At 52.9% G+C, this 23,497-nt stretch overlaps 1 protein-coding gene across 1 annotated transcript in view; it reads left to right on the top strand.

Moving 5' to 3' along the window:
• Window positions 1-23,497, top strand: part of ZNF804B (zinc finger protein 804B) — a 57,821-nt gene that overhangs the window by 25,216 nt on the left and 9,108 nt on the right. The window contains exon 2 of the mRNA XM_054161039.1: window positions 15,817-15,960. Within this exon, the coding sequence (XP_054017014.1) occupies window positions 15,817-15,960 (144 nt within the window). The remainder of the gene's footprint in view (window positions 1-15,816; window positions 15,961-23,497) is intronic.

Raw genomic sequence — 23,497 nt, 5'->3', positions numbered from 1 at the left:
GGCAGGGTTAGCTGTGAGCTCAGACCATGTTGGTCAGGGCTTTGTCCACTCTGCTGTTAAAACCTGAAAGGTAGGGAACATGCAAGCTAGACAACCTAGCTCTCAGAGTTCAGGTTAGGGTCCCTCACTCCAAGAAGCACATTGAGGGGCTGGAGCAGCTGCAGAGAAGGGCAAGGAAGCTGGGGAAGGGTCTGGAGAACAGGGCTGGTGAGGAGCAGCTGAGGGACCTGGGGGTGTTTAGTGTGGAGAAGAAAAGGCTGAGAGGAGACCTCATTGCTCTCTACAGCTCCCTGAGAGAAGGCTGGAGCCAGGTGGGGGTTGGGCTCTTCTCCCTAGGAACAAGTGACAGGAGAGGAAATGGCCTGAAATTGTGCCAGGAGAGGGGTAGGTTGGATATTAGGAAGAATTTATTTGCTGCAAGAGTGGTCAGGGATTGAAACAGGCTGTCCAGGGAGGGGGTAGAGTCCCCATCCCTGGAGGTGTTCCAGATGTGTGTGGCCATGGCTCTTGGAACCATGGTTTAGTGGCCATGGTGGTGCTGGGTGGCTGGCTGGGCTGGGTGGGCTGGGAGGGCCTTTCCAACCCAAACAATTCCGTGGTTCTGTGACTCTCAGTCTCCAGTCGTTACTCTTCCTTCACAAAACTGCTCTGCAGGCACTCTCTGCTCCCTGGGTTTGTGCCAGGTTTTGATGAGGACTCTGGGGTGCTCCTGCAATATAAATAATGAACGATTAGAATGCTGCTAATGGGGGATGGCTTGAATGCAGAGGGAGGGGTGTTGGTATTGACTTGGCTGCTGATGTGATTAGCAGCCAGGAGCTCTGGGGAAAAGAGGACAATGATTAACTACACTCAGTGACGATCCTTTGGCAGAACCCTTTGTGTTCCTTCATGGCTCCTGCCCCAGTTTAGAAAAAACCTTCTCAAACTGACAGCAGAGTGGGAGGCAGTGTTGGTCTCCTGGAGGGCAGGGAGGCTCTGCAGAGGGACCTGCAGGGGCTGCATCCATGGGCTGAGACCAATGGGAGGAGGTTCAACAAGCTGCTCTGTGAGGGAAAAATGAAGCCCTGTGAGTATTGTCATAAAATCACAGAATGGTTTGGCTTGGAAAAGTTGTTCAAGATCCAGTCCAACCCTTCCCTAACTCTGCCAAGGCTGGAGCTAACCCACAGCCCTCAGTACCACAATGCTGCCTCTGGGAAACACCTCCTGGGATGGGCATTCAGCCACCTCCCTGGGCAGCCTGTGCCAGGCTGTGAGCACCCCCAGGTCGTCCTGTGCTAGGCAGTTTCCAGCTGCTCTCCCCCAGCCTGGAGCCTTCATGGGGTTGTTGTCAGCCAAGTGCAGGACCCAGCCCCTGGCCTTGCTGAATCTCATCCCATTGGCCTCAGTTCATGAATGCAGCCTGGCCAAATCCCTCTGCAGAGCCTTCCTGCCCTCCATCAGACCAACACTGCCTCCCTTTGCAGCCATTCATGTTGTCCTGTGACAGAGAAATGCCTGCAGTGGTGCAGGAGCTGAAGATTTGGCTGGAGCAGGACACTGCTGCAACTCCTGAGGCTCAGCAAATCTATCTCTGTGTCCCTGTGAGCTGCAGCTACCACCCTTGTCTGTCACTCATTAAAACAGAGATTCAGGAAAGGACACAAACATGTGGCAGAGCCCTTGTCACCTCAGAGCACCTTCTCTTGCCAGAAGAGCCTGGTGAGTGCAGAGGAAGAGGAAGGGACCCTGATGTGGTGCCCTGAGGAATTATGAGATTATCTTGTTTGTTTGGATGGTGGAACCATCTGGGCCTGCTGGCCTGGAGCTGCAGCCTTCTGTGGCAGGGGCCATGCAAACAGCCAGGAGGGTTCTGCCCTGGATTTGTTTAATTGAGATGAAAACACAGAGGATGGCAGATGGGGAGAGGCAGCGAGGGGGGAGAGCAAACAGGGAGGAACAGTGAGAGAACAGAGGAGAGAGCCAAAGCACCTGCAAGTTGTGGCTCCTGTTCTGGGCTACAGCAAAGGAGAGGTGACCTTGTGACTTGCTGCAGGCTAGGGTAGAGTGACTGGGAACTGCCCAGCAGAGAAAGACCTGGGTGTGCTGGGTGACAGCAGCTGGAGATGAGCCAGGCTGTGCCCAGGTGGCCAAGAAGGCCACCAGCATCCTGGCCTGGATCAGCAGTGGTGTGGCCAGCAGGAGCAGGGCAGGGATTGTCCCCCGGCACTCAGCAGTGGGGAGGCCACACCTGGAGTGCTGGGGTCAGTTTTGGGTCCCTCACTCCAAGGACATTGAGGGGCTGGAGCAGGTCCAGAGAAGGGCAAGGAAGCTGGGGAAGGGTCTGGAGAACAGGGCTGCTGAGGAGCAGCTGAGGGACCTGGGGGTGTTTAGTGTGGAGAAGAGGAGGCTGAGGGGAGACCTCATTGCTCTCTACAGCTCCCTGAGAGGAGGCTGGAGCCAGGTGGGGGTTGGACTCTTCTCCCTAGGGACAAGTGGCAGGAGGAGAGGAAATGGCCTCGGGTTGCACCAGGGAAGGTTTAGGTTAGAGATTAGTAAAAACAGTTTGAATGGAAGTGTGGTCAGGCATTGGCACGGGCTGCCCAGGAGATCATGGAGTTACTGTTGCTGGAGGTGTTCTGAAGCCTTGTAGACATGGCAGCTGGGGACATGCCTTAGTGGCCTTGGTGGTGTTGGGTTGTTGTTGGACTGGGTGATCTCAGAGGGCTTTTCCAACCCAACCAATTCTGATTGTTGCACTGTGAAGCATCAGTGATAGCTTCATTACCAAACAAGAGTGAAAACACTGACACTAGTTCAAGTCCTGCTTTGTGACTGTCCTGGCTCTCAGAGTCCTTCTTAGAAAGCCTGGCAGTCTGAGGAGCCCTTTAATGACCTTGAAGTTGAGCTTGCTCCATCACTGGCAGCTTTTGTGCCAGCCTCAAGAACATCCTGCACCACAAGTGCCAGGAGGTGGTTCAAAGCTGCTGGATCAGGGGATCCGAGGTACTAACAGCTTGGGGCTGAAGTTTCAAACATGCTTTGCCTGTGTGCTTGGGCAATCTGGAAACACAGAACAGGGAATGCTCTGGAGACCCTTCAGACAGCTCCAACATGACTCATTGCTCCTGAGGGCTCTGCTTCTATCTCAGCTCTGTCAGGAAAGCAGCAGATTAACAGAATCCCTAACATCAAACAGAACATGAGGAGAAGTATGGACAGGGAGGTGCTGCTTGATGAGGCGCTTGAGATGAGCTGGCAGCCCAACAAGCCAGCCCTGGGCTGCATCAAAAGGTGCCTGGCCAGCAGGCCAGGGGAGGGGATTCTGCCCCTCCGCTCTGCTGAGACCCCACCTGGAGTGCTGAGTCCAGCTGTGCAGCCCCCAGCACACAGCAATGAGCTGTTCCCTCAGCCTCCTCTTCTCCAGGCTGGACAGTCCCAGTTCCCTCAGCTGCTCCTCATGAGGTGTGCTCTCCAGCCCAGGTGGTGTTCTGCTGAGCTGTTGAGGAGTCCAGGACAGGACATGCATGGTGGCATGAAAAATCAGCTGCTGACTCACAATTTGCCTTCTGCTTGTAAGCTTGACCTTAAATCTCCAGGAACAAAATGCAGTTAGGAAACAGAGCAGGAGGCTCCAGCAGCCTCAAATCCCACCTGGTTTACTTCATTAGGAGTATCGAACTGCAGCCTGCTGGATGTGCTAGCACAGTGCCAGGGATCAATGCCCTGACTTGCCAATCAGTATCAGCTATGGCTTGGCCACCATTGTCTTCACAGGCAGCTCCTCACCTTCACCTACTTAAACATAAATGCAGGCTCCCCTCTGCTGCTGCTTTGTGGAAGGGAGAGGAGAAAATTGCTGGGGATTGCTAAAGCAGCATTAAAAATGGTTTCTATGGCAGCATTTTTTTCCCTGCTGGTAGACAAGAGGTGGCTTTGACATAGCAGGAGGTGTCAGACATAGCAGACCTGTTTCCTTTTCCATATTGGATAGAGCAGAGGCACCCTGAATGGGGAAGTACGGGTGAGACACTGGAACAGGTAGCCCAGGGAGGTTGTGGATGCCTGGAGGTGTCCAAGGCCAGGTTGGATGAGGCCTTGAGCAAGCTGGGCTGGTGGGAGGGGGTCCCTGCCCATGGCAGGGGGTTGGAACTCCATACCTTTAAGGTCTCATCCAACCCAACCCATTCTATGTTTCTATGAGTCTGTGAGACTCACTGAACTCTGACAGCTCCCAGGGGGTCCAACAAGCCTGCCTGAAGTCCCTCCTCTGAACCAAGATGCCCCATGGCTAGGTAGGGGATGTGTCCATGCAGACAAGAAGTTCTGAGGAGTCTCTGACACCCTTTGTTTTAAGTTGCTGGCACCTTACAAAACCCCTCCTCACCCTCTGTCAGCAGGAGTTTGCACTGCATGGTGACCAGTGGGTTTCAGGAGCAGGTTTTCCCATTATCTGAGCACTGATGGGGGTCACCCTGGTGCCTCACCCCTTCATCTAACAGACAAGAGAATGACATCTGGTGGGAGCTGCCGAGGAAGAGCTGTCCTTCAATCATTGTTTGGTTGGCAGTTCTGTCATCCCCAGAGAGGAGGCTGTCAAGGGGACACCCCAGCTGTGTTGAGATGCTTGATCTCTCCTGATGCTGGGAAGTTTAAAGTAATAAAAGGCTGGAAAGGGAGGATTTAAAAACAATGCAATATTTTCCTCTCAGCGTGGTGGTGCTCAGGAGAGGTGAGAGGATGTGTTTTCACTGGGACTCAAGCTCCACAACCTAACCCACAGCAGGTTTGGAACTTGTTAAAGCTTAGGAGTCAAAAAAATAAATGTCTAAATTCTTGTTCTGTCTGATAAGGTGATAAGGCTCCGTCCCTGGAGATATTCAAGGCCAGGCTGGCCAAGGCTCTGAGCACGCTGCTCTAGTGGAGGATGTCTCTGCTGACTGCAGGGAGGTTGGACTGGGTGACCTTCAGAGATCCCTTCCTACCCAACCCATTCTGTGATTCCATGAGGGTTTGGGTGGCTGTGTGTGGGCAGCACAACCAAAGGCCAGCACTCAGCTGGCTGCCTGGGAGGTGCCATCTTTAGCCTCCCTTCCTCAGGTGTTTGAGTCAGGAACTGAAACCCCAAAGGCCAGCAGTAAGGGCTGGAGGGCTCTGCGTGGGGATCTCCTTAAAGCCATCTCCTGTCACACAGCTGCTCCTGATGCTTTGGCAGCCCATGGCAGCAAGCAGCCTCATGGTGCCTCCTGCCTCACTGCTCTGAGGAAAGCCTTTCCTGGAGCCCCTAATGAGGGCAACCCCCAGCATAATGGAAGACAGAGTGTGCAGTGCCCAAGGTAATCAGATGCTTTTGAGGTTTTTTTCCCCAAGCTCTGAAGCTGTGGCTCTTTCTGTGCCTGAACTGAGCCAGCTAATGGAGCAGTGGGAGCTTGGCTCTGTGCACCAGAGCAGAGGCACCACAGGCTGGTGGTGTGCTCTGGGATGTGTCCCAGGGCACTCAGAGGAGTCTCAGGGTACAACTCCAGCTGATGATGCTGATTTACTGGTGTAGGTTTTATCACAGACAGGAGTTCCAGCTGTGCCAGCTCCATGCCACCTCACCTGCTCTGCTGTGCAAGGTACCTCATCACTGGGCACCAGTGGTGTTCCCAGGGCTGAGTGCTGTGGCAGTTCTCTTTAGTGTCTTTATCAATGGTCTGGGTGAGGGGATCGAGGCTCAGCAGTCAGTGTGCAGGTGGGAGCAAGCTGCCAGCAGTGTTGGTCTGCTGGAGGGCAGGAAGGCTCTGCAGAGGGACCTGGCCAGGCTGCATCCATGGACTGAGGCCAGTGGGATTAGAGTCAGCAAGGCCAAGGGCTGGATCACAGAATGCCAGATGTCACTGAATGCTAGAGACACTGGAACAGGCTGCCCAGGGACTTTGTGGATGCCCCCTCCCTGGAGGTGTTCAAGGCCTTGAGCAAGCTGGCCTGGTGGGAGGTGTCCCTGCCCATGGCAGTGGGTTGGGACTGGATGATCTTGATGATCCCTTCCAGTCCAACCCATTCTGTGAATCTGATTCAAGAAGTGTAAAGTATTTAGCTGACAATGCAAGGGAGAAAGAGCTTGGAAGTCATTCTTGTTATTCTTTTATGAAAGGTCTGTCTGAGCTACACTCAACCCATTGATAAGGGAGGAGGAAATTGATAGAATCACCTGTCCTTGTTCACCTTCATGAGGTGAACTCTACCCTGCTCTCCAGCCTGGCCAGGTCTGGAATCATGGTTCCAAACTAAAGGAGCATTTGGAGTCTGGACTGGGAATGAATTGAGTTTTTCAGGAGACTCCTTAGGAACGTGGCTCAGCAAGGCAGGAAATACAAGGATGCTCTCTTGGAGCTGAGGCCTCCCTGCCAGTGTTCTTAGAGGGTGGTGCTGAAGCCAGAAAGACTCTTTCACGCTGAGAGCCTTGTCTGCAGCCAAGAAGCTCTGCTGTTGCTCTGTGTTAAGGTCAGTCAGCCCAGGAGGCCTCCTCAAACAGCATCCAGCTGCAATCAGCCACTTGAGCTGCTGGCTGAGGAAGCCTCAGGTCCCCGCGGAGTACTCGAGCTGCTCGTTAAGCCTGGCTGAGATGCTCCAGCAGAGCACTGGTGGCAGCAGGAGCCGTGTGGTGCACTCTGCACTGAGCTGAGGGCAGACCAGGCTGGAGCAGCTTTTGTTTGTTCAGCAGAGTAGCTCCTGGAGCTCTTTTGTGCCCCAGAGACTGGCAAATGTATTTTAAACCGCAGGCTGCATTCTGCAGTGCTCTTCCCACTACCAGCACAGTTGGACTCCAGGATCAGGAAGGTCTTTTCAAACCAGAACCATTCCATGACTCTAGGAATGAATGGGGTTTGGGTCAACAATTGTTGTGTACAGACAACAGTCCACAGAATCACAGAATGGTGACCTTCAAGCTCACCCAGCCCAACCCTTCTCTAACTCTGCCAAAGCTGGGGCTAAGCCATGGCCCTCAGCACCATCTCTACCTCTGGGAAACCCCTCCAGGGATTCAGCCACCTCCCCAGGGAGGCTGTGCCACCAAGTGCTCCACAATGTAGTGATGAGGCAGCATCTTCTGTACGAGGAGAGACCGAGGGAGCTGGGGCTCTTTAGCTTAGAGCAGAGGAGACTGAGACATGACCTCATCAATGTTTATGTAAAGGGTGAGTGCCAAGAGGATGGAGCCAGGCTCTGCTCAGTGATGCCCAATGGCAGGACAAGGGGCAGTGGGTGGAAGTTGAGGCATAGGAAGTTTCATGTAAATATGAGGAAAGATTTTGTCCCTGTGAGGGTGACAGAGCCCTGGCACGGGCTGCCCAGGGGCGGTGTGGAGTCTGCCTCGCTGGAGATATCTGAAACTCCCCTGGTGAGTTCCTGTGTGGCCTGGCACAGGTGATGCTGCTCTGGCAGGGGGGTTGGACTAGATGGTCCAGCCCCTGAAATTCTGTGATTCTGTGATTTTCTGAGGACCTTTGAAGAGAAGGTGGAGAGTCCAGAAATAATTCAGCTGCATGATGAATGCTCACCCTGAGAGACATGCCTCTGAAGCAGCCTGCAAATATACACCATGTGAGAAAATAAATAGCCCAGTCTAGATTGCCCTACTCATTTATTAATATTTCATCATTGGCCAACCCAGGGTTCCTAGAAATGTATTAATATTTCATCATAAAATTAAGAATTATTTTGTGTTGCTAGCAGCAATAGGAACCCACTGATATTAAACATCAGATTGCCTCATTTGTTATGTTGGCTTAATCTCCCATCAGCTGGCTTTAAGATTCTGGGGATCTGCAAAGAGAGAGTCACAAACTGTTAAACGAAAGAGGCTGTCAAAGTTTGGTGGTGTTGGTGTGAGGGACTGTCAGGAGCCACCTGCTGGGATTAGCCTCTCTTGTATGAAAAAGGCTCTTAATAACCAAACCCAAAGGTTCTAACTCTTGGGGATAGTTCACAGGTTCATCAGATGGGTTTGGGTTTGAAGGGAACTTCATGATCATCCAGTCCCAACTCCCTGCCATAGGCAGGGACACCTCCCACCAGCCCAGCTTGCTCAAGGCCTCATCCAACCTGCCCTTGAACACCTCCAGGGAGGGGACATCCACAACCTCCCTGGGCAGACTGTTCCAGTGACTTCCCACTCTCACTGTCAAGAATTTCTTCCTCATCTCCATTCTCAGTCTCCCCTCTTCCAGCTCAAAGCCATTGTCCCTCATCCTGTCACTGCAAGCCCTTGTAGAAAGTCCTTCCCCAGGTTTCTTGTAGGTGCCTTTCAGGTGCTGGGGCTGCGGTGACTGCTCCTGTGCTGATGCCAAGCGCTGTGTTTCCTGCTGTCTGGTCAGTGGTATTATTCCAAGGTGCTTTTAGCTAACTCACATGTGAAAGGTGCTGCACTGAAGTTCAGTTCTGTTGTGCCCTAGAGAGAAAGGTCAAAACATACAAAGAGCATGGAAAGCAGCCCCATGGAGAAAAACCTTGGAGTCCTGGTGGACAGCAAGTGCTCCATGGACAGCAATGTGCCCTTGTGGCCAAGAGGGACAACAGCATCCTGGGGTGCATCAAGAAAAGTGTGGCCAGCAGGTCAAGGGAGGTTGTCCTCCTCTGCTCTGCCCTGGTGAGGCCACACCTGGAGTACTGTGTCCAGTTCTGGGCTCCCCAGCTGAAGAGGGACAGGAAACTACTGGAGAGTGACCAGTGAAGGCTGTGAGGATGCCAAAGGGCCTGGAACATCTCTGTGAATAGGGAAGGCCGAGAGCCCTGCAGCTGTTGAGCCTGGAGAGGAACAGCCCCGGATGGGATCTGATCAATGTCTGAAGGGTGGGAGGCAAGAAGGAGCCAGGCTCTGTTCAGTGGTGTCCTGTGATAGGACAAGGTGGGTGGACACAAACTGGCACCCAGGAAGCTCCACCTCAACAGGAGGAGAAACTTCTTTGGTGTGAGAGTGCTGGAGCTGGCTGCCCACAGAGGCTGTGGAGTCTCCTTCTCCAGAGACTTTCAAGCCCCATCTGGATGTGTTCCTGTTGACCTGCCCTGGGTGATGCTCCCCCTGCTCTGGCAGGGGAGTTGGACTGGATGATCCCTGGAGGTCTCTTCTAACCTCTACCATGCTATGACATAAAAGGTTTGCTGGAGATCTGAAGAGCCCTGCTGTGATTTCTGTGAATGTTTGTCTTCTGTAAGGCTGGTTCCAACCAGCCCTGGTGGCTTTGGTGGTAAATAAGCTAGGAATAGGTTTATGCCTCCTTAAATTTACAGCTCCTTATCACAGCCCTATCAGTTCCAGCAGGAGTCTACTCTGCAGAGCATGTAGGACCTGCTAAAAGCATTGCACCTCTCAGCTCTGAGTGTTCTGGTAGCAAAAGGGAATGCTCAGAACGGGAAATGGTGCAGTAATGGGCTGTGTGTGAAAAGCATGAGGAGAGAGGCCATTTGAAAAGAGCTTTAAGGTCACCAAGTCCAACCACTCTTAAGTGCCATGGCCCTCTTCTCCATAGCAACCAGGGAGAGGGTGAGGGGTGCTGGGTTCAGACTGGAAGAAGCTGGTTTGAGATGAGCCAAGAGGACGGAAGTCATTGTGCCCCTGTACTCAGCAATGGTTAGGCCACACCTTGAGTCCTGTGTCCAGTTCTGGGCCCCTCAGTTTAGGAAGGACATTGAGACTCTTGAATGTGTCCAGAGAAGGGCAACAAGGCTGGGGAGAGGCCTTGAGCACAGCCCTGTGAGGAGAGGCTGAGGGAGCTGGGGTTGTTTAGCCTGGAGGAGGCTCAGGGGAGACCTCATTGCTCTCTACAACTACCTGAAAGGTGGTTGTAGCCAGGAAGGGGTTGGTCTCTTCTCTCTAGCAACCAGCACCAGAACAAGAGGACACAGTCTCAAGCTGCACCAGGGGAAGTTTAGGCTGGAGGTGAGGAGAAAGTTTTCACTGAGAGAGTCGTTCACCATTGGAATGTGCTGCCCAGGGAGGTGGTAGAGTCACCGTCCCTGGAGGTGTTCAAGAGGGGATTGGATGTGGCACTTGGTGCCATGGTCTAGTCATGAGGTCTGTGGTGACAGGTTGGACTTGATGATCTTTGAGGTCTCTTCCAGCCTTGGTGATTCTGTGATTCTGTGAAGCAATTCTTGCCCAGGAAAGTGAGGAAGCACTGGGACAGGTTGCCCAGAGCATCTGTGGAGGCTCCAAGCCTGCAAGTGCTGAAAGGCAGGCTGAGCCTTAAGCTGGGCTGGTAGGAGGTGTCCTTGTATGGCAGGGAGAGTTGGAGCTGGATGATCTTGCAGGTCCCCTCCAACCCAAAGCAGCCTATGGATCTATGTACAATGTCAAGCACACTGCAGACAAGTTGTGTCCTTGCTTGGCCTGAGTCTCCTCAGGCCTGCGTGGCACGCTGTGTGTCTGGGTTTATTTCTGTCTGACTGAAGAAGTGTGAGGGCTGTGTGAAAACTCTGTCTGGCTATCAGCAAGATGCTGCATCTGGCCACGGCTCAGTGGCCATGGTGGTGGTGTGTTGGTGGTTGGACTGGATGAGCTTAGAGGCCCTTTCCAGCCCAAAGAGTTCTGTGGGTTTTGGCATGCGAACATTGGTTGCCCTGGGGAAGGTCACGAGGTGGGGGTGCCTGGGGAGCACAGTGCAGCGGCTGTTGGCACACAGGGTGTGTTCAGTGGCAGCACACAGGGTGTGGAGAGCCTGGTGAAGTCTCAGCCCTCCTGCCTGCGGAGTGTGTGCTTCCAGAGCTGCATTCATTTTTACCTCAAAGGGAGGTAGCAAGATCACTCCAAAGGAATTCCTGAAGCTGCCCTATCACAGCTGAGTGGGGTGATGGAAGGGCAGGTTCCAGCAGCCGAGTTCTTGGCTGGTGTAGGTGCAGCCAGCAGTATTTCACAGCTGACACTTTGCCAATACTGGTTCCAGTGGAGTCATTACCCCTGGTGTCTCACACACAACACTGCTGCTGAGGTGTCAGAAGCTGGTCTTCCTTCAGTTTCGTTGTTGAGTTCATTTCTGTTCTCTCCTGCTGCAACCTCCTGGACATTTTCCCTCACTCAGCTAGCCTGTTCTTAGATTGCAGAGGAGAAGAAACCTCTTGCAGGTGAGGAAGAAGTTCTTGACAGTGAGGGTGGGGAGACATTGGAACAGGTTGTGGATGCCCCAACCCTGGATGTGTTCAAGGCCAGGTTGGATGAGGCCTTGAGCAAGCTGGGCTGGTGGGAGGTGTCCCTGCCCATGGCAGGGGGTTGGAACTGGATGATCTTGAAAGGCCCTTCCAACCCAAACCATCCTGTGAATCTATGACTGAAAGGGTTCTCAGAGCCTGGCACAGGCTGCCCAGGGGGGTGGCTGAATGCCCATCCCTGGAAGTGTTTCCCAGAGGCAGAGATGTGGTGCTGAGGCCCATGGGTTAGCCCCAGCCTTGGCAGAGTTAGAGAGTGGTTGGACTGGATGAGCTTGAAGGCCTTTGCCAACCAAAACGCTTTTGTGATTCATTGATTCAATGGCTCACAGTCTACACTCATTTTGAATCCTGATCCTGGTCCCTAAATCATTTGTGTGCCCTGTGCTGTTAATTAGAGTCACTCATGGATTCCATGGGTGACCAGAGGTTGTTTTGTCACTAATGAAAACATACTTCAAGACCTTGGCTGTGGACATCAGTCTGTGTCTTATTCACATGCTTGGATTTGTCCTGCTTCTCCCTAGACTCAGGTGATGGAATGAGAGGAAATGGCCTCATGTTGCACCAGGGAGGTTTAGATTGGTGATCAGGAAGAATTTCTTTGCTGCAAGAGTGGTCAGGGATTGGCACAGGCTGCCCAGGGAGGTGGTGGAGTCCCCATCCCTGGAGATGTTCCAGAAATGTGTGGCCATGGCACTTGGGGCCATGGTTTAGTGGCCATGGTGGTGCTGGGTTGTTGCAGACAAGGAGAGAGGAGCCTGCAGTGAGGCTGTGGATGTTAGATTTTACTCATGGGCTGTTTGCAAGCACCTTGATTTTACTCCACTCCACTTGTAGGAGCCCAGCTCACAGCTGCCTGTGCAGCTTTGCTGCATCCAGTGACCTGCTTTTCAGCTCGCTGCTCTGGAGGCTCTCAGATGCATTCCCAGCAGTTCCCCAGGCAGGCAGAGGGGTTTGCTTTTGTCTACCTCAGCAGACCCCTAACGACCTTGGGGTTGTTAAACACCTCCAGAGCCAGGCTTTAGTAAAGGCTCTCTGATTGACTAGGTGTCAGTGGCAACATTATAGGACTCAGTCACAGGACATTCCCCATTGATTTTCCCTCTATGAGAACACCATATGTCACCTACCATTAATTGTCCTCCCACCATCAGAAGCCTTCTGCAGAAGCTGCTGAGTGAAGGCACCCCCAGCCTGGCACAGGCAGGAGGATTCCCTCTCAAATTCACTGCAGAACCAATTAAAAGAGCTCTGTGTCTGAGGGCCACACTGACATGGTGTTCAAGGCCAGGCTGGATGAGGCCTTGAGCAAGCTGGGCTGGTGGGAGGTGTCCCTGCCCATGGCAGGGGGTTGGGATGGATGATCTTGAAGGTCCCTTCCAACCCAACCCATTCTGTGAATCTGTGACTAATTTCACATTCAATCCAGAGGGCTTAATGACCTCCCATTCCAGAGAAGATGAGCCAGTTTGGGTGACTGATTCAATGGGAACACCTACCATAAGCCTGTGTTGTTTTTATCCAAGATATTGTTTGTCAGCAGTTAAGCTGGGGAAAAAATAATTTTTGCAGCCTTCTAGGGAAAAATATGAATGCATCCAGGTGCATTCTGTGCTCTTGTCTCACAGGGCATGAGCTTACCTGCATCCAGCATGCAATCACAGAATGGGTTGGGTTGGAAGGCACCTTCAAGATCACCCAGTTCCAACCCCCTGCCATGGGCAGGGACACCTCCCACCAGCCCAGCTTGCTCAAGGCCTCATCCAGCCCAGCCTTGAGCACCTCCAGGGAGGAGGCATCCACAACCTCCCTGGGCAACCTGTTCCAGCTCCCCATGAGCCAGTAACATGAACTGGAAGCCCAGAAACCCACCCTGTGCTGGGCTGATCCCTGGCACTGTAGATAGCAGGGGCAGGGAGGGGATTCTGCCCCTCTGCTCTGCTCTGCTGAGACCCCACCTGGAGTGCTGGGGCCAGCTCTGGAGCTCCCAACACAAGAAGGATCTCTTAGAATGGATCCAAGGGAGGCCAACCAAAATGATCAGAGGGCTGGAGCACCTCTGCTATGGGGACAGGCAGAGAGAGTTGGGGCTGTTCAGCATGGAGAAGAGAAGGCTGCAGGGAGAGCTTAGAGCAGCCTCTAGGAGTGCTGGGCAGGGAGTTGATGCCCTTCTGAAGTGTCCCTCCCCAGCCTTCCTGTAGGTCCCATTAAGATACTTGAAATGCAGCTCCAAGGTCTCCCTGGAGCCTTCTCTTCTCCAGGCTGAACAGCCCCAACTCTCTCAGCCTTTCCCCACAGGGGATGTTCTCCAGCCCTCTGATCATTTTGGTGGCTGCCTCTGCACTGATTCCAACAGTTCCAGGTCCTTCTTGTGCTGGGGACTCCAGACCTGCACACAGTGCTCCAGGTGAGGTCTCACCAGAGCAGAGAAGCAAAGATGGAGCAGGCTGGAAGCATTTCACCGGCAGTTCAGACAAAAATCCCCCCAGTGAGCCTTGGCTGGCTGCCAGGGAGAGCAAACCTTCTATTTTTACCCCTTTAGAAAACAAGAGAAAGATCTTGCCCCAACACTTGGCCTTCCAGGGAAGACATCTCTGCATAATTACTGCTACTGCATCCAGACTCTAATTTATGCATTTTGATTACACCAAAGGCCTGGTGAATAATTAATGCTGGCAAAACAATGGGCTTGGAGCACAAGCTGGAATGTCTCAACTTCTTAACGGGCTCTGGGGATGCCAACAACCAGTGCAAGCTGCTGAGCTGCTGGCTTGGCACAGCCTGTGCCCCTCAGACACTCAAGTGGTAACAACCAGCACGGAGCAGCCACTCAGGGGGAGAGGTATCACCTCACTGCTGCCCACATTGAGTAGTCTGCATAATACAATCCATGGCCAGCAGACCTAGAGAAGTGACTGCCCCTCTGCTCTGCTCTGGTGGGTTCTCACCTGGAGTCCTGTGTCCAGCTCTGGGGACCCCAACACAGGTAGGACTTGGATCTGATGGAGTGGGTGCAGAGGAGGCCACAAAAATGATCAGAGGACTGGAGCAGCACTGCTATGGGGACAGGCTAGGAGAGTCAGGGCTGTTCAGCCTGGAGAAGGCTTCAGGGAGACCTTAGAGCTGCATTTCAACATCTGAAAGGGAACCCACAGGAAGGCTGGGGAGGGACTGTTCAGAAGGGCCTGTGGGGATAGGACAAGGAGCAATGGTTTGAAACTGGAGCAGGGCAGGTTTAGGTTGGACATCAGGAGGGAGTTCTGCACAGTGAGGGTGGGGAGACACTGGGACAGGCTGCCCAGGGATGTGGTGGAGGCCCCATCCCTGGAGATATTCAAGGTCAAACTAGATGGGGTCCTGAGCAGCCAATGCAGATGCCCCTGCTGACTGCAGGGAGATGGGACAAGGTAACCTTTGAGGGTCCCTTCCATCCCAATGCACTCTGTGCTCTTAACCCACCTGAGCCATGTGCATGCAGCAGAGATGTGCTGGGCTGCTTGTCCTGTGGGAGGACTGAGGAGTCACTGCCATCATCTGCAAGCTCAAAATCAGATTCCAGGCACAACGTTCCTCCTTGACCTCCCTGTCTTCAAGAACATCAGCTGATGCAAGCTTCATGGGGAGCTTTAGAACTGGAGGTAAGGAAATCCAGTCTGGAATTCATGAGCTCCAAGTTCAGCTATCCAGGAATTAAGGTTACTAATGGAGCTACCTTGCTGTGCTCTCTGGGCAGAGCTTGCAGCTCTGGAGAGCCTCCTCTCACCCTGCAGTAGGTTATCTCAATGGATGGGCTTCAGCAGCAGGGGCAGGGGCTCTCTGCTCTTGCTTACAGAGGAAGCTGGAGGTGCTGCCTCAGAGCACACAGCTAACTGCTGGTCAGCCAAGTTAAGGTGAGCTTAATCTCACCAGCAGCTAGAGCCTCTAAACCACTCGTGCCATGGCCACACGTTTCTGGAACCCCTCCAGGGATGGGGTCTCCACCACCTCCCTGGGCAGCCTGTGCCTATCCCTGACCACTCTGGCAGCACAGAAATGTTTCCTGATCTCCAAGCTGCACCTCCCCTGGCACCATTTCAGGAAGGGTGGCATGGCAAAGGCTCCTGCTGAGGTTGTTCTGCTCCAGAGAAATCTCAGTGTGCTGCTGCCCAGCCCTGGTGAGTATCTCAGGGGAGGTACAGGCAGAACACATAAGAAACCCTTCCTTGGTGCCAGACTAGAAGGACTTTCTTCTGAGCAGCCTAAAAGAGCAGACACATGTTGGTGCAAACTGGGAGTGCCCAGCAGCTGGGCAGTGCCTTGATGATGTTCTTCTGCACCCCTTTCCTCTGTGCTATTCTTACTCCAGTACCTCCATCAAGCAGTAAGTATAATGATCCCAGAAACAACTACTTCATTACAGCCAATTTTAGACCCAAACCTCCTCAGCACGTGGGGGCTGGAGCCTGGGGGGCTAGCAGTCCTGGTCACTCTGATGGTTTTCATGTGCTCCACGGCAGTGGCTCAGCAGCAGTGGTGGGATTGTGAGCCCTAGGTGAGCTGCTGGACTTGGTGATCTCAAAGGTCTCCTGCAGCCTCAGTGCTTCTGTGTGGGTGAGCATGAGCTCATGATCTGTAGCAAAGCATCTCCCTTTGCTTCTGCCTTTGCAGGACTATGCTGAGAAGGAGAAAGCTGCAGCTAAGGCTCTGGAGGATGTGAAGGCCAACTTCTACTGTGAGCTGTGTGACAAGCAGTACCACAAACACCACGAGTTTGACAACCACATCAATTCCTATGACCATGCTCACAAGCAGGTAACCCTGGCAGATGCCCCTGCATGCTCCAGCACTGCATCTGCCTTCCTCCTTGACTGGGGGAGGCTGCTTAGGTCCCTCAAGGGAAGGACAGCTCACCATCTGCTGGGCCCAGCTTCAGCATGCTGCTCTTCATGGCAATAAGATGTAAAACATTTACTGGTTTAATCTTCACCCAGTTTCTCTGAAGATCCCCTGCCTGAAAGATCTCCACCTATAGGTTCTGAGAGGTGTTCAACACCATTGGATACAACTGGGGAAGTACTGAGAAACCAGAGAAGAGGAAGGATCTCTTCCTTAAATATCATAGAGTCGTGGGACTGGTTTGGTTGGAAAAGCCCTCTGAGATCATCCAGTCCAACCTTCAACCCAACACCACCATGGCCCCAAGTGCCATGGCCCCAGGTTTCTGGAACACCTTCAGGGATGGGGACTCCACCACCTCTCAGGGCAGCCTGTGCCAATCCCTGACCACTCTTGCAGCAAAGAAATTTTTCCTGATCACCAACCTAACCCTCCCCTGGCACAATTTCAGGCCATTTCCTCTGCTTCTGTCACCTGATCCTAGCGAGAAGAGACCCATACCCACCTGGCTCCAGCCTCCTCTCAGGGAGCTGTAGAGAGCAATGAGATCTCCCCTCAGCCTCCTCTTCTCCACACAAAACACCCCCAGGTCCCTCCAGCTGCTCTCTGGTTTCCTGTGGTTTAATTCAGCTTAGTTTCAAAGTGGTTGTTCTGGGAGGGACACCTCCATAATCAGCAAAGATTTGAGATGTCAGCAAAGCAGAAAATCACAAATCTGTGCCATGCACTGCAAATAAAAATGGTGATGATGGTGCTGATAATCACAATAATACCACCAGAAAGCAGCAGCAGTGAAAGCCAGGCTGCATTGCCATCATGGGGTTTCTCAGGACAAAACAGGTCCCTTAGCTTTGCAGGCACCATTTAACCACCAGTGAAATCCATCACATCTCCCATGACTTAAACTGCACCTCTGTGCTGGTGGTCTTGCAGCAGTTCAGGCTCTGTAAGCAGCTGCCCAGGGCTTTCACTCTACACCAGCTACAGTACTCCTACATCTGAGTATTTCTAGCTATGAACCTCAGGAAGTTGAACAAAGGCAAGTGGAGTGTCCTGCAGCTGGGGAGGAACAACCCCTGCACCACTATAGCTGAGGGCTGACCTGCTGGGAAGCAGCTCTGTGGAGAAGGACCTAGGAGTGCTGGTGGTCAAGAAGTTCCCCAGGAGCCAGCAATGTGCCCTCGTGGCCAAGAAGGCCAGAGGTGTGCTGGGGTGCATGAAGAAGAGTGTGACCAGCAGGGCAAGGGAGGTTCTCCTGCCCCTCTACTCTGACCTGGTGAGGCCACAGCTGGAGTGCTGGGTCCAGTTCTGGGCTCTCCAGTTCAAGAGAGAGACAGGGAACTGCTGGAGAGAGTCCTGTGCAGGGACACAAAGATGCTGAGTGGCCTGGAGCATCTCTGTGAGCAGCAAAGGCTGAGAGCCCTGCAGCTGCTGAGCCTGGGACAGGGCAGCCCCAGAGGGGATTTGATCAATGCTCAGCAAGAGCTAAAGGGTGAGGGGCAGGAGAATGAGGCTGGGCTCTTCTCAGTGTTGCCCAGTGACAGGACAAGGGGCAGTGGGCACAAACTGGAACCCAGGAGGCTTCACTTGAGCTTAAGGAGAAAATTCTTGGTGTGAGAGTGCTGGAGGCCTGGAGCAGGCTGCCCAGAGAGGTTGTGGAGTCTCCTCTGGAGAATTTCAAAACCCACCTGGACATATTCCTGTGCAGCCTGCTCCAGGGGAACCTACTTTAGCAGGGGGATTGGAGCTGATGATCTCCACCCCCCAGCACGCTGTGATTCTCTGCTTTTGTGCTATAGCTCTGGGAGGTAATCTCTGCACGAGGCCGAGAGCTGCTGTGTGGAGCTGTGGGCGCTTGCTGCTAAGCCTTCACGGTGCTTTTGAGCTTAAACTCTACTTGAGGCAGAGGTTTAGCTCCTGTTAGAGATCAAAGCCAGCAAACCTGCTGACATTTTAGCTTGCCTTGCCTCCACCACCTTGGAAATGCACGGAGCACTGACCACAGCGCAGGCTCCAGGGGAAGAGTGAGATTTGGGTTGTTCCTCCTGAAGGCATTTTCCAGCAGCTAGGTGTTTAGTGGAGGACAAGGAAGTCCTGTCTCCTGCAGCTGAGATCCAACTCTCCTGGTACCCCAGAAAATTCATCTGGAGGAAAGGAAACTGATTTGGCAGTATCTGAGAGATTTGCTGTTGGGGTATGGGAAGTCAGGCAAACACAACACCACCAAACCTGCTGCTGGACAAAGCATCAGAGCAGCTGAGGGACCTGGGGTTGTTCAGTCTGCAGAACTGGACACTGAGGAGAGGCCTTCTGGCTCTCTACAGCTCCCTGAAAGGAAGCTGGACCCAGGTGGGGGTTGGTCTCTTCTCCCTAGGAATAGGTGACCAGAGGAGGGGAATTGGTCTCAGGTTGTCCCAGGGGAGGTTTAGGTTGGAGATGAGAAGAAACTTTTCAACTGAAAGGGTTCTCCCAGCCTGGCACAGGCTGCCCAGGGAGGTGGCTGAATGCCCATCCCTGGAGGTGTTTCCCAGAGGCAGAGATGTGGTGCTGAGGGCCATGGGTTAGCCCCAGCCTTGGCAGAGTCAGAGAATGGTTGGGCTGGGTGATCTGAAAGGTGTCTTTTCCAGTCACAATGATTCTATAAACTCATCTGCAGCCCAGCTGCTGTACTTCAGAGCAGCTGCAGTCCAGCATCTCTGAAAGGCAGAACTAACAGCTCAGTGAAACAGACAATCAGGTTGTGTCACATCCCAGAAGCTGAAGTAAATGAAGGAAGCATAAAGAATGGAGGCTGACATCAGCATTTCAGCAGAGGACTCATATGCAGCACAGGAGCAAAGGCAGGATGTGACATGGTGATAATTCTAGGGCATCAGTGCCCTGAGAACATTTATCTTGCCTGTCTGAAGTGATCTTGAAGTGAATGCTCAGTTCAAAATACACTGCAATACTTTCTTAAATGGAGACTTACATTTACAGTGGAGGTCAGCAACAATTTCTTTGCTGCAGGAGTGGTCAGCCACTGGCACAGGCTGCCCAGGGAGGTGATGGAGTCCCCATCCCTAGAGGCATTCCAGAAAGGTGTGGCCATGGCACTTGGGGCCATGGTGGTGTTGGGTTGCTGGTTGGACTGGATGACCTTACAGCTATAGAATCTTCTGTGATTCTGTACTTTTACTCAGAGATGCTTCAGCTGCACTCTGCAGCAAGTGCATGGAGCAGAGCAGCAGGAGCAGCATGATCAAATACCACTGAGCACAGTGAAGTGCTGGGGCTTGCCTCCAGGCAACAGATGCCAAAGAAATGTCAGCAGAAACCATTCTTTAGTTTGAAATTTACCAATCTGTGCAGCTCAGCCTCGCAGAGAGCTACTCAGCCTGCAGAGCTGCTCAGCCTGCTGCCCTGCCACTGCTTGGCTGCTTTTGCTTGCCTCAGTGCTGACTTGGCAGCACCCATCCTTTTGCAATTGCTCAGCATAATCAGATGCTTTCCAGCATTAGCCCTCAAAACATTTCTCCTGCAGATAATCACTGAATAACAGTTTGGGGTGGCAAACCCCTTTAGGGTCACCCAGCCCAACCCTTCTCTAACTCCACCAAGACCAGGCCATGGCCCTCAGCACCTCATCTCTGCCTCTGGGAAGCACCTGCCTGGGCAGCCTGTGCCAGCCTCTGAGAGCCCTTTCAGTCAAGAATTTTCATGTCCAACCAAACCTCCCCTGGTGACACTTGAGGCCATTTCCACTTGTCCTGTCACCTGTCCCCAGGAGAAGAGACCATCCCCAGCTCACTCTGCAGAGCTCCTTTCCCATTTTATGTCTCGATCAGCTCAGTCATTAAACACTGGAGCTGTGGAACTGCTTTTGGTGTTCTTTAGAATGAATGCTAATTAACATGTAAATTAGCAACTTAACCCTCTTTAAATTGGGAGAAAAAGCCCACGGGACACCTAATTTCCTAGCTGTTAATGACGGTCCAATGGCTGTAGGATGTTTCTTAAGCATCTCATTACCTCAGGATTTACAGGAGCTGCGTTCACAGGTTGTGGCATTTGAGGCACAGCAGTAAGCAGAGCATCAGTCAGAGGCAGTGCTCTGCATTAGTGTCCACCCTTCTTGCATTACTAAAGGTTTACAACTGATTTCCCCAGCAGGAGGAAGTGGTGGTGCAGTGCAGGAGGTGGCTTCTTCCAGTAGAGAAGGAAGTTGAAGGAGTTGTTTTGTTTAAACGAGAGAGCCTCAGCAGCTCTGATTCACATAATTGTCCAGTGCTTCAGCCTTCCCTTCCACCTCAGGCATGGGCAAGGAGAACCTCAAGACAAATTGATTAAAACTTTCTGCAATGACTGATCTGATCTGGCAAATGGGACTTAAATTGAACACATCCTGAAGCAAAGATTTTATAGAATCATGGAATGGTTTGGGTTGGAAAAGCCCTTCAAGATCATCCAGCCCAACCATTCCCTTACTCTGCCAAGGCTGGGGCTAAACCCTGGTGCTCAGCACCACATGAAACATTCCCTGCAGATGATCATCACCAGGCTTGATGGGGCTCTGAGCAACCTGACCGAGCTGGGGATGTTCCTGCTGACTGCTGCAGCTTTGGACTAGACCACAGAATCACAGAATGGCAGGGCTGGAAAGGACCTGCAGAGATCATCCAGTCCAACCCCCCTGCCAGAGCAGGGTCACCCAGGGCAGGTCACACAGGAACACTTCCAGATGGGGCTTGAAAGTCTCCAGAGAAGGAGACTCCACCACCTCTCTGGGCAGCCTGCTCCAGGCCTCCAGCACCCTCACACCAAAGAAGTTTCTCCTCCTGTTGACATGGAGCCTCCTGGGTTCCAGTTTGTGTCCATTGCCCCTTGTCCTATCACAGGACACCACTGAGCAGAGCCTGGCCCCTTCTTCTTGCCCCCCACCCCTCAGATATTTACAGACATTGATCAGATCCCCTCTGGGGCTGCTCCTCTCCAGGCTCAGCAGCTCCAGGGCTCTCAGCCTTTGCTCATAGCAGAGATGTTCAGGTCCCCCAATCATCCTCACAGCCTCTGCTGGACTCTCTCCAGTAGTTCCCTGATCTCTTGACTTGGGGAGCCCAGTTCCCCAGGTGACCTGTGGAGATCCCTTCCAAGCAGTGCGTTCCATGCAGGCAGCCACACTCTCAGCCTGTGCTCAGAAGCAGTGACTGAAGGCTGCTGCCTGCTTCGTGGTGCTCCAGTTTGCAGTGCTGCTGCCTGCAGCTCCCAGGGTACTGCTGAGGAAAATGGGATAAATCTAAATATTTATGTTGAAATTATTTATTCCCATGTGCAGTTCACCTCCAGGGCAGGCAGGCTGGAGCTGTGCCTGGATTATTCAAGGAACAAGATGAATCACGTTGGGCCGTGCTGTCCTGCTTTGTAAATGTCTCTGTTCAGATGTTTGGGGGGTGTTAAATCAGGGGATCTGCAAGAACTGCTGGCATCTTAAGGTCAAGTCCTACAAGTCTTGCTGTGAACAGCGAGGTGACAGGGACGAGGCACTGAGAGAGCCACAGACTGGCTCGGGATGGAAGGCACCTCAGAGCTCATCTCCAGCCTCCCCACCATGGCAGGAGACTCAGCTCCTCAAGGCCTCACATAAGGATTGTCAATGACTCTGCACAAGTGTTTGATCTCTTCCTCACATCATTGTATCAGTATCACATACACAACTGATACTGAGACGCCCCCTGGGTTATCTGAGGATGCAGATTAGCTGAGAACTTGTTTGCAAAGGAGAGTTCTTTAACAGTGGTGTGAGTTATCTGAGATCATAGTATCACAGTATCAGTCAGGGTTGGAAGGGACCACAAGGCTCCTCTAGCTCCAACCCCCCTGCCATGGGCAGGGACACCCCACACTAGATCAGGCTGGCCAGAGCCTCATCCAGCCTGGGCTTAAACACCTCCAGGGACGGCACCCCAACCACCTCCCTGGACAGCCCATTCCAGGGCTTCACCACTCTCATGGGGAAGAACTTCCTCCTCACCTCCAGCCTGAATCTCCCCACCTCCAGCTTCATTCCATTCCCCCTAGTCCTATCACTACCTGAGATCCTGAGAAGTCCCTCCCCAGCCTTCTTGTAGGCCCCTTCAGATACTGGAAGGCCACAATTAGGTCACCTCGGAGCCTTCTCTTCTCCAGACTGAACAGCCCCAACTCCCTCAGTCTGTCCTTACAGGAGAGGAGCTCCAGCCCTCTGATCATCCTTGTGGCCCTTCTCTGGACACCTTCCAGCACCTCCAGATCCCTCTTGTAATAGGGGCTGCAGAACTGGAGGCAGTACTCGCAGGTGGGGTCTCACCAGGGCTGCATAGAGGGGGAGAATCACCTCCCTTGACCTGCTGGCTATGCTTCTCTTGATGCAGCCCAGGATCTGATTGCCTTTCTGGGCTGCAAGTGCACACTGAGAGCTCCTGTTGAGCTTCTCCTCCACCAGCACCCCCAAGTCTCTCTCCTCAGGGCTGCTTTCCAGCCAGTCCCTGCCCAGCCTGGATTTGTGCCTGGGATTGCCTCGACCCAGCTGCAGGACCCTGCACTTGTTCTTGTTGAACCTCATGAGGTTGGCTTGTGCCCACCTCTCCAGCCTGTCCAGGTCCCTCTGGATGGCATCCCCTCCCTCCAGCTGTCTGCTGCACCACACAGCTTGGTGTCATCAGCAGACTCGCTGAGGGTGCACTCAATGCCACTGTCCATGGCACCCACAAAGGTGGTTATGATTGGAAAAGCATCCACTCCAACCATTCTCTAACTCTGCCAAGGCTGGGGCTAAGCCATGGCCCTCAGCACCACATCTCTGCCTCTGGGAAACACCTCCAGGGATGAGCATTCAGCCACCTCCCTGGGCAGCCCAGGGCTGGGAGAACCCTTTCAGTCCAGAAGTTTTTTCTCTTGTCCAACCTAAACCTGCCCTGGGGCAGCTTGAGACCATTTCCCCTCCTCCTCTCACAGTGTGTCTGTCTAGAATCTACATCTAGTAGGATTCTGTTACTTGCTGTCTCTGCTGCTGTCATGCAGTAAGTAATGGGCTCTTTAGCTGAGCAGCTGACTCCTGTGGGGCTTTAAGGCTGTGACGATCCTGAAATCATACAGTCAAAGAATCACTGAATCACTAAATCATTGAAGCCTTGGATTGCAAGGAACCCTCTTGTCCAGCCCCGCTGCAGTAAACTCTGTGTCCCAGGAGGTGCCTCGGGGGTGTTTAGGACCATTCATAACGCAAACAAATATTTAAAAGCCAAACAAATACTTAAAAGCCAAGCAAAAGCACACCTGTGCATCACCACAGCAGCAATAAAGTGGGCCGATGACTCATTCATTATCCTCCCTTCATTAAAAGCATTAATTAGTATCTCTTATCAAGTCTCCCAGGACAGAACCGAGGAGGTGCCCCAGACTCGTTATCACTGCACAGCCTTTGCAGTTCTGTCTT

This window comes from Dryobates pubescens, chromosome 4 (genome assembly GCF_014839835.1).
Source record: "Dryobates pubescens isolate bDryPub1 chromosome 4, bDryPub1.pri, whole genome shotgun sequence".
Classification (NCBI taxonomy): Eukaryota; Metazoa; Chordata; class Aves; order Piciformes; family Picidae; genus Dryobates; species Dryobates pubescens.
Note: the sequence above shows the minus strand (reverse complement) of the source record. Positions and strands in the feature narration are given on the sequence as shown.